The sequence below is a fragment of the Oncorhynchus masou genome, chromosome 24 (genome assembly GCF_036934945.1).
Source record: "Oncorhynchus masou masou isolate Uvic2021 chromosome 24, UVic_Omas_1.1, whole genome shotgun sequence".
Taxonomy (NCBI): Eukaryota; Metazoa; Chordata; class Actinopteri; order Salmoniformes; family Salmonidae; genus Oncorhynchus; species Oncorhynchus masou.
Window position 1 is genome coordinate 101,417,691 of NC_088235.1, and position 15,784 is coordinate 101,433,474.

At 42.4% G+C, this 15,784-nt stretch overlaps 2 protein-coding genes across 2 annotated transcripts in view; both read right to left on the reverse strand.

Annotated features, from left to right (window-relative positions):
* Positions 1-10,742, reverse strand: part of znhit6 (zinc finger HIT-type containing 6) — a 50,186-nt gene extending 39,444 nt beyond the window's left edge. Inside the window, exons 1-5 of the mRNA XM_064935911.1 lie at positions 10,532-10,742; positions 10,185-10,250; positions 5,234-5,340; positions 4,988-5,073; positions 1,580-1,683 (exon numbers count right to left, since the gene is read on the reverse strand). Of these exons, the coding sequence (XP_064791983.1) occupies positions 1,580-1,683; positions 4,988-5,073; positions 5,234-5,340; positions 10,185-10,250; positions 10,532-10,647 (479 nt within the window). The 5' untranslated portion in view covers positions 10,648-10,742. The remainder of the gene's footprint in view (positions 1-1,579; positions 1,684-4,987; positions 5,074-5,233; positions 5,341-10,184; positions 10,251-10,531) is intronic.
* Positions 10,743-11,606: 864 nt separating this feature from the next.
* The window catches only part of LOC135513154 (collagen alpha-1(XXIV) chain-like), a 243,408-nt gene continuing 239,230 nt past the window's right edge, over positions 11,607-15,784 (reverse strand). The window contains exons 59-60 of the mRNA XM_064935912.1: positions 13,499-13,738; positions 11,607-13,256 (exon numbers count right to left, since the gene is read on the reverse strand). Of these exons, the coding sequence (XP_064791984.1) occupies positions 13,110-13,256; positions 13,499-13,738 (387 nt within the window). The 3' untranslated portion in view covers positions 11,607-13,109. The remainder of the gene's footprint in view (positions 13,257-13,498; positions 13,739-15,784) is intronic.

Consider the following 15,784-nt stretch of genomic DNA (forward strand, 5'->3'; position numbering starts at 1 on the left):
TCTGTCCTCGTCGACACCCTTAGTGCCAGTCTCTGTCCTCGTCGACACCCTTAGTGCCAGTCTCTGTCCTCGTCGACACCCTTAGTGCCAGTCTCTGTCCTCGTCGACACCCTTAGTGCCAGTCTCTGTTTCGTCGACACCCTTAGTGCCAGTCTCTGTTTCGTCGACACCCTTAGTGCCAGTCTCTGTTTCGTCGACACCCTTAGTGCCAGTCTCTGTTTCGTCGACACCCTTAGTGCCAGTCTCTGTTTCGTCGACACCCTTAGTGCCAGTCTCTGTTTCGTCGACACCCTTAGTGCCAGTCTCTGTTTCGTCGACACCCTTAGTGCCAGTCTCTGTTTAGTCGACACCCTTAGTTTATTTCCTATCCCTAGAGAATCCTCATCTGTCTCTTCCTTGAAAACTCCCAAGATAGAACTTTATGCACACTGACTGCATGATATTTAGGGTGTAACCACTAACCATAACCATTTATTTATCAGTCATTTCATTTCTATGTATTTAACCCTAAATTATAAATGAACCCCCCCCCAGTGTTCCATCCAAATGTAAAACCAGATACTAGGCTATGTCTTCCTGGAAGAGAAAGGAGCCTGGCTACTCTGCTCCCCTTACATAATGCGGTCTTACCTTCTAACATTAACTTTGTTCAGCGACAGCTTTGATTGACATTACAGAGATTCTGTTTTGTTTATTTAACTTGTGGGTTAAATGTTTGTTTCCTTCCATGTGGGGTGGAGCGAGAGAGAGAGAGAGGAAATAGCAGAACGATATCCCTTCAGGAAAAGTTGTCAAATATGGAAAGACGGGACCACCTGCAGCACAGCAGGAAATCCAGGAAAATGGAAAAGGAACGAGAATGGAGGGAATGGGGAACAAAAGAAAACATGTCTGGGATTAGGGCTATGGCAGGTCTCACACTCATGAGTGGTGGGGTGGCAGGTTGCTATAGAAACACACCAAGTCCAGTGAAACATCACAAGTTGGAAATGATGATGCCTCCAGAGAGGCCAGGACATATGGACAGGGTTGGTTTAGCCTACATAGCCGGTCAGAAGGCCACAGGCAGCAATACATTACTCCACACCAGTGACTAATCAAATGTTGCTTCAAGTCTTTGTCCAACATGTCCAAAATTTGCCTGAGCTGACACACATACACACAATTGAGCCGTAAGGCCTTCTCAAGACTAAACAGCACATGCCAGGTATACAGAGTTGAGTAGTGCCTTCATAAACATGCAGAGGACTGATGCCCCACAGATACAATAATTGTTTTTAATGTATGTGAGGAATTGTGAAAACTTAAGAGCGCCATCCTGTGGCAGAGAAACACTTCTGCTCTCAACACGAGGATCCTCAACCAATATAGAAGTTGCTTTTAAACTTTGCTATAAATAGAGTCGAGTGCTAGTATGGGTTTTGGATTTAAGTCAAAGAGCCACCTGAACGTTTAGAGGTCCTCATAAAGAGGGGACGCAAACATAGCCTTTCTTCGCTGAGCCAAAAACAACTGTTATAAAACACTTTAGTATGTTGTATCCTACAGAACATGGCCCTGATGTCTAAGAGGAACCTACTTCTTGAGACAGATGGTGGAGTTCTCTCTGCTCTTGGTGAATGTGTTGGGAAGGAACCTCAACGTGATGTTCAGCCTCCTCGCCTGGGCTGTCAGTCTCTTAGCCTGGAGAGCGAGCGAGAGGGGAGAGCGAGCAAGAACATTACATAAACAAATATCTGCTCTTAACTAACTGGTTAAGCAACTGGTTAATTGACAACAAAGAAATCTACAAAAATAGGAAGGACACTAGAAATGGCTGTTCATGGCTCAGAACCTAATCACCCAAGAACTCATTCTCCTCACCTTGATTTTAAAGGATACCCCTTTACTTATTAATACTTGGATAGCACCATAATGACGAGAGGTCGGCTGATTATGATTTTTCAACGCCGATACCGATTATTGGAGGACCAAAAAAATGCTGATATCGATTAATCGGGGAATTTTATTTATAATAATGACAATTACAACAATACTGAATGAACACTTATTTTAACTTAATATAATACATCAATAAAATCAATTTAGCTTCAAATAAATAATCAAACATGTTCAATTTGGTTTAAATAATGTAAAAACAAAGTGTTGGAGAAGAAAGCAAAAGTGCAATATGTGCCATGTAAAAAAGCTAACGTTTAAAGTTCCTTGCTCAGAACATATGAAAGCTGGTGGTTCCTTTTAACAGGAGTCTTCAATATTCCCAGGTAAGAAGTTTTAGGTTGTAGTTATTATAGGACTTATAGGACTATTTCTCTCTATATCATTTGTATTTCATATACCTTTGGCTATTGGATTTCTTATAGGCACTTTAGTATTGCCAGTATAGCTTCCGTCCATCTCCTCGCTCCAGGAACATCGACAGTCACCCTCGAAGCATCGTTGCCCATCGCTCCACAAAAGCCGCGGCCCTTGCAGAGCAAGGCAAACAACTACTTCAAGGTCTCAGAGCGAGTGACGTCACCGGTTGAAACGCTATTAGCGCGCACCCCGCTAACTAGCTAGACATTTCACATCGGTTACACTAGCCAAATCTCGCGAGTTGATAGGCTTGAAGTCATAAACAGCACAATGCTTGAAGCACAACGAAGAGCTGCTGGCAAATGCACGAAAGTGCTGTTTGAATGAATGCTTACGAGCCTGCTGGTGCCTACCACCGCTCAGACTGCTCTATCAAATAATAGACTTAATTATAACACAGAAATACGAGCCTTAGTTCATCAATATGGTCAAATCCGGAAACTATAATTTCGAAAACAAAACGTTTATTCTTTCAGTGAAATACGGAACCGTTTCCGTATTTTACCTAACGGGTGGCATCCATTGGTCTAAATATTCCTGTTACATTGCACAACCGTCAATGTTATGTAATAATTACGTAAAATTCTGGCAAATTAGTTCGCAACAGGCCAGGCAGCCCAAACTGTTGCATATACCCTTACTCTGCGTGCAATGAACGCAAGAGAAGTGACACAATTTCCTTAGTTTAATATTGCCTGCTAACCTGGATTTCTTTTAACGAAATATGCAGGTATATACTATAAAATATATATATATGAAATATATACTTCTGTGTATTGATTTTAAGAAAGGCATTGATGTTTACGGTTAGGTACATTCATGCAACGATTGTGCTTTTTCGCAAATGCGCTTTTGTTAAATCATCCCCCGTTTGGCGAAGTTGGCTGTCTTTGTTAGGAAGAAAGTCTAGACACAGTTCGCAATGAGCCAGGCGGCCCAAACTGCTGCATATACCCTGACTCTGTTGCACAGAACGCAAAAAAAAGAGACAATTTCCTGTGTTAAAATAAATTCATGTTAGCAGGCAATATTAACTAAATATGCATGTTTAAAAATATATACTTGTGTATTGATGTTTATAGTTAGGTACACATTGGTGCAACGACAGTGCTTTTTCACAAATGCGCTCGTTAAATCACCCATTTGGCGAAGTATGCTATGATTCAATGATAAATTAACAGGCACTGCATCGATTATACTCAACGCAGGACAAGCTAGATAAACTAGTTAACTTCTCTAGGGTAGGGGGCAAAATATGGAATTTTGGATGAAATGCATGCCCAAATTAAACTGCCTTCTACTCAGGCCCAGGAGACAGGATATGCATATAATTGGTCGATTTGGATAGAAAACAATTTAAAGTTTCCAAAACTGTTAAAATATTGACTGAGTATAACAGAACTGATTTGGCAGGTGAACACTTAAGAAAAATGCATTCAGGAAGTAGGATTTTGTTTTGTTGTCATTTTCTATTCAATGCCATGACAGTATCCATTGACTTAGGACTCAAATTGCAGTTCCTATGCCTTCCACTAGATGTCAACAGTCTTTAGAAATTGTTTCAGGCTTGTATTCTGAAAAATGAGGGAGTAAGAGCAGTCTGAATGAGTGGACCCTGCAGTGTCACAGAGCTTTTTCATGTGCGCAACCGAGAGAGTGCCTTTCTTGTTAACCTTTTATATTGACAACGTTATTGTCCGGTTTAAATATTATCGATTATTTAGGCTAAAAACAACCTGAGGATTAAATATAAACATCGTTTGACATGTTTCTATGAACTTTACGGATACAATTTCGATTTTTTTTGTCTGCCTGTTGTGACTGCATTTGAGCCTGTGGATTACTAAAGAAAATGCGAACAAAACTGAGGTTTTTGGATATAAAAAGAGACTTTATCGATCAAGGTGGGACGCTAGCGTCTCTTTGTATGATATTAGACAATTACATGTAGAAGGTTCTGGAAGGCCACAGCCCAGATAGACATTCACATTCCTTGCCAGACATTCACATTACTTGCCAGACAGACCCCCCCTATTTCGCTAAGAAGTATCATTCTTATTTTATTGATAGATTTGTGACCACTGAACCAGACCGAAGCAAAAACACATTACCTCAAGCCATTATAAAATGCTGCATGTAATAGTCTTAAATGAATCCAGGTAAGGACTGGGCTGGAAAACTGAGTCGCTCCCTGAAAGTGCCATTTTCAATGAATGTCTGTGGTAATGGGTTCCAGCTCTGCTCAAACCACAGTTACCTGAAGAGCCATGGAGGCACAGAGAGAAAACCCAAAACCACACAATTTAAATCATATAAAGAATTCATTTCCAAAAAAGATTTTGTGAGGCAAGTTAGAAATGCTCTAGTGTGCTCCAAGAAACACAAAGATATTATGAAAATAGAAATTAATATTGCGGTTTAGACAAGCATAACACTCTCCAAGTCTTTCTGGTGTGAGCCCGATAGAAGGGATCATCCTACTCCGTCACCCCGCCTGTCCGTCACCCCCCCTGTCCCACTGTCAAACTTGTGGTGGATGTGAGTTTCTCCCTCACCATGTAGAGTTGTCTGATATAAATATATCACAAATTCAATCAATTAAATGAGAGGTGGTGGATGAATGACTTACTCTAAAGTTAACAGGAGGGCCGCGGACCAGGGAATCTCTGTTGGCGCTGTCTGCCAGCCTCCCTGTGTCCTCAAGGAACCTGTAGTCTAGCAGGGCCACAAAGGAGACCACAGTTACACACAATTCAATGAATCTTTGTTTAGCCAGGATAGTCCATTCACTCAGCAACAATCGTTGCTTTCCAGGGAGTCATGCCATCCACAAACCTTTGACCATTACACACGCATAGCAGAGGGAGTGTCTCACCGCTGAGTAGGTTCATCTCATCCATCTTGGACAGGGCCACAAAGGCAGTCTTATCTCGAATTCCACTGCATCCCGACTCCTCTTTGTGCTTCTTCACACAGGGCAAGCTAGGTTAAAAATCCCAAAAATAAAAGAGGACATTTTTAAATAACATTTTATCAAAGTTTGCTCTTCTGGTACAGTCAGCACTAGAACTATAGCGAGAAAAGAAGCTGTGTAGAGGTTTTGGTTCATCCATGAACACAACATACTGACACAGTATCAGCTGTATGTCCAAGGACAAAGCATCCATTTAGGCACATTGTAGAATACAAACTCTGCAATTTTCTTAATAAAGTGGCTACTTAGAACTAACTGCAGGTCCGGAAAAATGCAGAGCAGAACCTCGTCTTTCACTATGGGTAGAGTTGCATCATGGTAACAGAAGACTGGGGATAGAAGGCAGAATGATGTAGACTGGAGATGTCTCACTGCATGCTGGGAAATATCTGTGTGCCACTGAAGGAAGACCCTTCTCTTCCTCTCCTCTGACAGATTGAAATCCTCTGCGTCGGTTTCACCTGAGACTCACTGTGTGCGGAGTGATTGAGTAAGGGAACTATAAACGAGTAAGGCCTATAACTGGTTGACACCAGCTCGTTTATATTATTACCAACTCCAAGGCCTATAACTGGTTGACACCAGCTCGTTTATATTATTACCAACTCCAAGGCCTATAACTGGTTGACACCAGCTCGTTTATATTATTACCAACTCCAAGGCTTATAACTGGTTGACACCAGCTCGTTTATATTATTACCAACTCCAAGGCTTATAACTGGTTGACACCAGCTCGTTTATATTATTACCAACTCCAAGGCCTATAACTGGTTGACACCAGCTCGTTTATATTATTACCAACTCCAAGGCCTATAACTGGTTGACACCAGCTCGTTTATATTATTACCAACTCCAAGGCCTATAACTGGTTGACACCAGCTCGTTTATATTATTACCAACTCCAAGGTCCACAAATGTACACTTATTATTTGACCTAAGCCAAGCTATACCTCCGGTGATCAGGGCAGTACATACACCAGTGCAGTAATGTTTTGAAAACCCTCTTCTGGATTGATGACTTTCATTCCCTACATAGAATAGATACTAACCAACACGTGTGAAAGGTGGTTTGCAGTCAGTCACATTCTTCAAGGCTTAAAACACTCATTAATTTCAACCAGCCCAAATGTGCCCTTTCATCCATGGTATTTATTTGTTAGGGACCACATACAACAAACACACAAGTATGTGGACACCCGTTCAAATTAGTGGGTTTGGCTATTTCAGCCACATACATTGCTGAGAGGTGTATAAAATCGAGCACCCAGCCATGCAATCTCTATAGACAAACACTGGCAGTAGAGTGGCCTTACTGAAGAGCTCAGTGACTTTCAATGTTGCACCGTAATAGGATGCCACCTTCCCAACAAGTCAGTTTGTCAAATTTCTGCCCTGCTAGAGCTGCCCCGGTCAACTGTAAGTCCTAGTAAACTCAGCGAAAAAACAAACGTCCCTTTTTCAGGGCCCTGTCTTTCAAAGATAAGTCGTAAAAATCCAAATAACGTCACAGATATTCATTGTAAAGGGTTTAACACTGTTTCCCATGCTTGTTCAATGAACCATAAACAATGAACTTGCACCTGTGGAACGGACGTTAAGACACTAACCGCTTACAGACGGTATCGCAATTTTGGTCACAGTTATGAAAACTTAGGACACTAAAGAGGCCTTTCTACTGACTCTGAAAAACACCAAAAGAAAGATGCCCAGGGTCCCTGCTCATCTGTGTGAACGTGCCTTAGGCATGCTGCAAGGAAGCATGAGTACTGCAGATGTGTCCAGGACAATAAATTGCAATTCCCATATACTCTTTTTGATAAGGGTGTGTAACAGAGTAATAACCATATTGAACCAACATGCTTTAAGACAGCGCTACAGGGAGACAGGACGAACAGCTGATCATCCTCGCAGGGGCAGACCACGTGTAACACCTGCACAGGATCGGTACATCCGAATATCACACCTGCGGGACAGGTACAGGATGGAAACAACTGCCCGAGTTACAGGAAAGCACAATCCCTCCATCAGTGCTCAGACTGCCCACAATAGGCTGAGAGAGGCTTGGCGTGTCGGACTGAGGGCTTGTAGGCCTGTTGTAAGGCAGGTCCTCACCAGACATCACCGGCAACATCGTCACCTATGGGCACAAACCCACCGTCGCTGGACCAGACAGGACTGGCAAAAAGTTCTCTTCACTGACGAGTCACGGTTTTGACTCACCAGGGGTTATGGTCGGATTCACGTTTATCATCAAAGGAATGAGCGTTACACCGAGGCCTGTACTCTGGAGTGGGATTGATTTGGAGGTGGAGGGTCTGTCATGGTCTGGGGCGGTGTGTCACAGCATCATCAGACTGCGCATGTTGTCATTGCAGGTAATCTCAACACTGTGCGTTACAGGGAAGACATCCTCCTCCCTCATGTGGTACCCTTCTTGCAGGCTCATTCTGACATGACCCTCTAGCATGACAATGCCACGAGCCATACTGCTCGTTCTGTGCTTGATTTTCTGCAAGACGGGAATGTTGGTGTTCTGCCATGGCCAGCGAAAAGCCCGGATCTCAATCCCATTGAGCACGTCTGGGACCTGTTGGATCGGAGGGTGAGGGCTAGGGTCATTCCCCCCAGAAAAGTCTGGGAACTTGCAGGTGCCTTGGTGGAAGAGTGGGGTAACATCTCATAGCAAGAACGGGCAAATCTGGTGCATTCCATATGGAGATGCACTGCAGTACTAAATGCAGCTGCTTGCCACACCAGATACTGACTGTTAATTTTGATTGTGACCCCCCCTTTGTTCAGGGACAAATTATTAAATTTCTGTGGAACTTGTTCAGTTTGTCTCAGTTGTTGAATCTTAAGGTCATACAAATATTTACACGTTAAGTTTGCTGAAAATAAACGCAGTTGACAGAGAGAGGATGTTTCTTTTTTTGATTAGTTTATTATGAAGTGGAAACGTCTAGGAGCAACAATGGCTCAGCCGCAAAGTGGAATGACACGCATGCTCACAGAACGGGCCCGCCGAGTGCTGAAGCGTGTAAAAATCGTCTGTCCGAGTTTGCAACACTCACTACTAAGTTCCAAACTGCCTCTGGAAGCAATGTCAGCACAATAACTATTTGTCAGGAGCTTCATGAAATTGGTTTCCATGGCCGAGCAGCCGCACACAAGCCTAAGATTACCATGTGCAATGCCAAGCGTTGAGTGGTGTAAAGCTTGCGGCCATTAGACTCTGGAGCAGTGGAAACGCGTTCTCTGGAGTGATGAATCACGCTTCACTATCTGGCAGTCCGGCAGATGAATCTGGGTTTGGCAGATGCCAGGAGAACGCTCCCTGCCTGAATGTATAGTGCTAACTAAAGTTTGGTGGAGGAGGAATAATGTTCTGCGGCTGTTTTTCCATGGTTCGGGCCCCTTAGTTCCGCTGAAGGGAAATCTTAATGCTATAGCATACAATGACATTCTAGACGATTCTGTGCTTCCAACTTTGTGCCAACAGTTTGAGGAAGGCCCTTCCCTGTTTCAGCGGGATAATGCCCCTGTGCACAAAACAATGTCCATATAGAAATCTAGTGGAAGGCGTTCCTAGAAGAGTGGAAGCTGTTATAAGCAGCATATTGGGGGACCAACTCCATATTAGTGCCCATGATCTTGGAATGAGATGTTCAACGAGTTGGTGTCCACATATGTATTGTAGCTAATTTGAATCTGTAGTCCCATTTTCATCCGTGGTAGGACTGCACTCTAAATGAAAACTTCCATAATAATGTCAAGGGATCTTGGTGTGGTTCTCTCTAGGGCCTTGTTAATTTTAATAAACAGTTGGAATGTGATCCAAACACAGACATTCACAAATCACAATCCATTTCAGACACTTGCTGACAGAGAGGTACTTGGCAGGGGTCTTTCAGACCATCTCCACAAACTATTTGGGGAATGTCAATGGCTGCCCACAACAATGGGGAGCCATTTGAGAAATGTGCAAATTACCTCTAAATCATATTGAGATGTGAGAAGGAGCAATTTTGATAGTGCCATTCAGGCTGAGATTGAAAGCTGAAACACATTTCTAAGTAGGCTTCACTTGCTTTCTGGGACTTGGATTTGATAGCTTCATACCACAGCTGAGATGAATCACCTGGACATGTCCATATTTCAAAAACACTGATACAATTGTCTTAATTGCACATACCTACACAGAGAGCGCTCAAGAATAGCCTACCTTCACATTTTTGTTACATAGCCTAGGCCTAATCAAAGGATTTTCAGCTTTACTGTCATCTTGGCTGTAGAAGAGTTACCCAATCAATGTCTGACCTTGGAGGAGGTGCAGTCTAGCCCACCACCAAATCTTAAAACATGTCTTTTAAACACTGACCTTGTTATAAAAACCTGAAGATAAATTGCTAACCATCTTGATATTAAAATAAGTAGAGGTTCTTAAACACCTGGGGAGATGGTGCCATTTGGGGCTCAACCCATTTTCCCTATATAGTAGACTACCTTTGACCAGGGCTGATTGGCAGTACTTTTGACCAGAGCCTGAGTAGTGCAATAGACCTACAGGGGGAAATGTGCCAATTGGGGGACACACAGCCATAGTTTATAAACAGCTTGAGTTTTAAGGAGACGAGAAGAAAGGACACGAGGAATATAGAATTGAGAGCTTTGTTAGGGTTGCTTCAATTCGAAAACAGCAAATAATATTCCATCACATATGATATTGTAAGGGCTATAGTGTATAACACAGAACCTCACAGCTTCCCATTGTCTTTCCTATCAGTGCACATGAATTAAAGGGAGAGCAAGTTACTTTATACTATTGAGATGCACAAGATGTCTCTCCTCTTACCTGCACGAGTGTTTGAGGCAGCCGGGACATCTATAATTCGCCACTTCAGAGCCACACACACCACAACTGTAGGAAATAAATGATAAATCATGTTCAACAAACACTCGACATCGCCAGACTCAAAGGGGCGTGGACATCACAGCACGTGGTAAACCATGTGCTTTCCTGCTAGCTTGTTATTTTAGCTACAAATATAACCTGCCACAATTATTTTACATACATTCAGAGACATAGCAAGGTAAGATAGTAGTAATCACTATGGCTAGGTAAGCTAGCTTGCTGTGTTATTGAGCTAGACTCCATCTAGTCCACCAAGCGTTAGCTTAGCTAGCTAGCTGCCTTCTTACTTTGCCAGGGATAGTTTTATTTTGTTTCCTTTGAGTTCGTCTCCCAGACGGTCATTCTCGACGTGGCTTTCAGCAGCTGCGACTGTATCCACCGAAGGCAGCATACTTGTACACATTTCTAGAAATTACTCTCTCGAAGCTCTGTTTCAATCAAAGCAGTCTAAAGTTTACCGTCTTCCGCTATACGTGGAGAAAAATATGTGACGGATGTATTCCGGTTTGTCTTGACAATGCACAAAAGCGCCCCCTGGTGTTGGTATTCGTGTAATATAGGACATTTGATGCGTGGAAGATCCCCTCTATCATGTGCTGCATGTCAGTCTGTCAGCCAGCCTCTCTCTTACTCTGTGTGTAGGTCCATGTACATCAATAGGAGCTGTGTTGTTCTGAGGACTGAAGCTGACCATTATTAAACTAAAGCCTTTCTAACCCACACTGATCAGGCCCAGGAGAGATGAGCTGATGTCTAATGAAAAGAAATTAACAAAATATGCATTGTTTTTCTTGTATCTTTGTTTGGAGGAGACAAAACCAGCAGTATCAAAGTCAGGTCAAACAAGAGCAAACATCTGAATCCAAACTGTTCTTAGTATCTATCTCAAGAGAAGTCAGCCATTTTGTTTCTCATAGTTTATTTGCTTTTTCCCTATCCATGGTAATACAGTGCTTGTCATTCCATAGGATCTTTGTCAAGTTTAAAGGTCCATGCTAGTATTGTGTTAAGAAGGAAAAACCCATGTGATGTTTATATGTAGCCTACATTGCATGCATTGTTTTTCATCGTAAAAAAAACTCCTTATTACCAGTAACTCTCCATGTTACCAGTATCTATACAGCTTCCAGCGAAGTTTAAATGTTGCTGGAACTGAGAGAGTGGGTGTCAAGAATTCAAACCATTTCAATGAAAAACAGATTTTTGAGTTTGATGCCAGAGGGGCGTGTTGGACTTGGACTTCTCAAAATTTGGAAAAATAATAGACTTACGAGTATTGGAAATCTGAAGTTGCACTGCTAATGATTAGTAGCTATCTCTAATTGCAGTTTTTAACCAGGTCACTGTTGGACTCCAGATATACTGCTATGAACATCAACAAAATAACAAGACGGTATTTACTATTCATTTATTTAATGTCAATATATTTCATATTTACACAATTTTAACTTTATTCCTCGAGAGCATTTACTTATTTAATTACACTTTTTTCAACGTAACATAACTTAAGAACAAGATCATTGCTATTTCTGATGTGTTCTGACTCTGGCCTATGCTAGCTGCCAGTATGAGCTATCAACCCCCATTGTAGTGAATGTGAACATATACAATGAACAGTCACATAATGTGTGTACATAGTATACAAATACAATTTTTTACATAAATAGTTATTTGGACTAAGTTGGAGTTGACCAAACAGATCTCTGAGAGTATAATTTATTGGGGTACAGTAATGTGAACAAAAACAAAGGATATAAATAATCAACAATATAATGTCAAAATATACACAGGAAAAATGTCTCACAACTCACTGATGTCTCACGCTCTTGTGTCTGTTGCAGCAACAATGATAGGTTACGTTACCACCTACCAAATAAAATGAAGAGTAAAAGCTAAAAAATATGTAATTCATCAACAAATGTTTCATATAAATTTCAAATAAGTACTCTTACAACAGATCTTGATGTAACCGGTACATAAGGACAAAGAATTACTTGACACTAGCACCTATAGAAGGCATACAAGCAGGAGGTAGAGCACCATCTTTCAAGGGCAGTGTCCAAAATAGAACCATATTCCTGATATAGTGCACTACATTTGAGCTCTATGTGCCCTGGTTAAACCTAGTGCATTACATAGGGAATATGGTGCCATTTTGGACTTACCCAAGGTGTAAACATCCAGCTGTGTTGGACAACAGTTTCAAACATTAAAAATAAACAAAATTGCGGTCCGAGCTGGCAGTTGACCTTTGATTGAAATTGCAATATGAAATCTCTCACTCTTAATTCACAAGCTATTGCACTCTTAGGAAGCATTTGTTGTACAGTATTCCTGTTACAAAGCCCCTAGAGCTTTCCTTCGGATAGCTAGGCCCCTTCTGAGGATGGCTGGGAGGGTGAATATGGGGGAGAAGGAGGATGGGGGTGGGCAGTAGGGAGGGAGGCACATGATTTGAGTTTTAGGACGGTGTTGTGTGGATGAGCCCTGTCCTGAGTTCAGGGACCAACTGTCCAACGAACTCAAGCACCTTTTGAAAAACAAAAACCAAACAGACACACTTTACACATTTATTTGATAAATATTGGTATACACTGCTCTCCTGAGGCCATCTTACTGTAAGCTGGCCTAGTTTGCTATGGACTGAGTTCTTCCACAGAAGTCTGCCATCAATTGGACAGGGAGTTTGACACTCGCTAACACTCCATAAAGGGTCTCCCAAGTGGGGGAGCAGACCTGACCAACTCTGCTTGGGCTTATAGAGATCTCTCTTTGGTTTGGGAGCAGCCATTTTGGCCTGCTTATGCCATTCTCGTTTTTTATAGTTTATATTTTGGACAGGCAGGCTAGCGATGGATAATGACCTCACAGGAAGCAGACAGGTCCCACCTCGAGGTGGCGCAGATCGTTGGACTGTGACAAAGGTTGCTCCTGTATATCAATGATGGGGAGCTCGTAGCTGTCCTGAGTATGGAAGAAAAAGCGTGACTGGTGCCAGCTGCCATCTTGGATCTAGAAGGGAAAATATACAATATGAAGTCATTGACACACAATGGATGCCCGTATTCACAAAGTCTCAAAGTAGGAGGGCTGATCTATGATCAGTTTTGCCTTTTAGATTATAATGAATAAGATTACATGGACAGGGAGGACCTGATCCTAGATTAGCAATGCTACTTTGAAATGCTTTATGAATGCAGGCCCAGGTCTGAAGTGAAATCATCATATATCTCTTCCTCTCTCCAGCTCCTTACCCTGCATTCGTCTAGTAGCATGTGAGGTTCAAGTAGACTGTCTGACTCAAACATCTGTCCGTTCCATCCCCTGAACCTTGGTGGTCTGGCCTGATACTCCTGTCCCGGGTCGTCAGCACTGTAGGTGTTTGTGGGGCTGAAGGGAGGGTCACTCAGACAGTGGAAGGTAATGTCCTGACTGGCCTCTGTGCTCAAGAGGTGGAGAAACTTCATCTGAACCTTATGCACACCGAACGACAGCTGTGGAGGGAGCATGGTAAGAGTTAGTGGAGATAACGGAGGCATCTCTTATGATACCTTTCACTGCTCAATAATTCAGCAAACAGATGCATACAGAGACCAGGGGAGTAATGCTGCCGGAACACAAGGGAGCGGCACTCCCTTACTCTTTCAAATTTGAGAATACACGGAGCTGGGAAAAATCTATCTGGAAAATGATTTCTGAAGCTGAATCAATGTCCCACAAGATCCCAAAATGATGAATTAGTATTTTACATAACAGAACCTAATACAAAAGCATAGCATAGTTACTATTTTGGCGTAATGTTACTTTTCTCCAAAAACACCTCTTCATTTCTAGTGAGATTTTATCATGGTTAGCTGAAGCTGAATAGTCACATTTCTTTCCTAATGCGGCCAACACTCAACTGCGCGTGCCACAAGGAAAGATATATTCTTTGATTAAAACAAAATAAAACAAAGACTAACAGTTTAACACCATCTACTCTAATTTGCTCACCAAACAGTAATTCAAACAGATCTAAATGCATATTCCCATGAAACTGAATGAGATCAAATGATTGGCTTGCCTACACAGTCTGGACTTTTCACAGATAAAACGTGAAGAATTATCATTCACGATTGACAGTGATGATGGCTTATTTTGAAACGAGGTATGCCTAAGTTGGTGTTTGAGGGTATTAAAAATATAAATTTTCTTGAGACAATATGTGTAGGGCTTAGGCCGACGTTCCAATTGGAGTATGTATTTAGAGTGTTGGGCCAGTAACCGGAAGGTTGCTGGATCAAATCTCCGAGCTGACAAGGTAAAAATCTGTCATTCTGGCCCTGAGCAAGGCAGTCAACACCCTGTTCCCCGGGCGCCAAAGACATGGATGTCGATTCAGACAGTCCCCTGCACCTCTCTGATTCAGAGGGGTTGTGTTAAATGCAGAAGACACATTTCAGTTTAATACATTCAGTTGGACATCTGACTAGGTATCCCCCTTCCCTGTATTTTCTGCATATTCTGTAATAATATTCTATAGGCTAGGCCTACATCCGTAGGAACACACGTTTCTCATCTACTGAGGGATAGTGAAATGCTACATGTTAAAAAGGGGAATTTGGATTATCGATTGCAATGGTCATAAACTGTACAGCACCAGCAGAGAAGAAGTCTAAGAAAATGTGAATAATTTTGAATGTCGCCGTATGGTTTTTTGGGTCTTCGTGATTTCACAGCCGAGGCCGTGCATGAAATCCTGTCAGTGGATGTTCTGCCATCACAGGCCTCTGAGCCTGTGTTGGGATGTATTCTGGAGTGGACAGTGATTGAAGAAGTGGGATGGGTTTTCTTAGTTGACGTGCTTCATTTTGTATGATGTCGTTTTCCACCTTTCCCACAAAGTTTCTTTAGTTTCTTATTCAACACCCTGTCCAGCTGGTGTCGGCAATGCAGCATTAACATTGGATGCTGGTAAACACCATCGAAGAAGAGGTAGAGGGACTACAGGGCTTAGCAGGTCTCTCGCTAAAAAGAGATGTCGGCTTGGAAAAGTTGAGTATAGAAAAGACTGAGGGAGGCAGAGAATGTGTCTGAATCTGTTGAAGCGAGCAATAGCAAGGGAGATGGTATATCGAGGAAGATTGGTGTCAAATTCAAACAGAGTGAGCCGGATGCCAGTTTGAGTTCTAGAGGTGAAATGGAAGTGGTAGAAGGTGTTGTGAGGAGCCCGGAGCCCGAGCCTTGCATTGATGGACATGGTTATGATAAAGATAAGTTTGGTCCAGTGGGAGTGAGATTTTTGAAGAGGGTGGAACCAGTCCTTTTGGCTGATCCATGGGTGGTTTCAGGTTGGGTGGAAAAGATGGTTGGTGCTGTTGAGTCGAAGGTAACCCGAAGTGGACTTGTAATGTTTCTTTATGTTTCTTCAGATCAGAGTGAGTAGGACGCTCTGTGCAACGCAACTTAAGTTAAGATCTGTTTCTTGCTATTTCTGGTGTTTGCCGTCTGGAGTCAGTCTTTACCAGACAAGGTCATGTCAGGATATATCAGTTACCCTG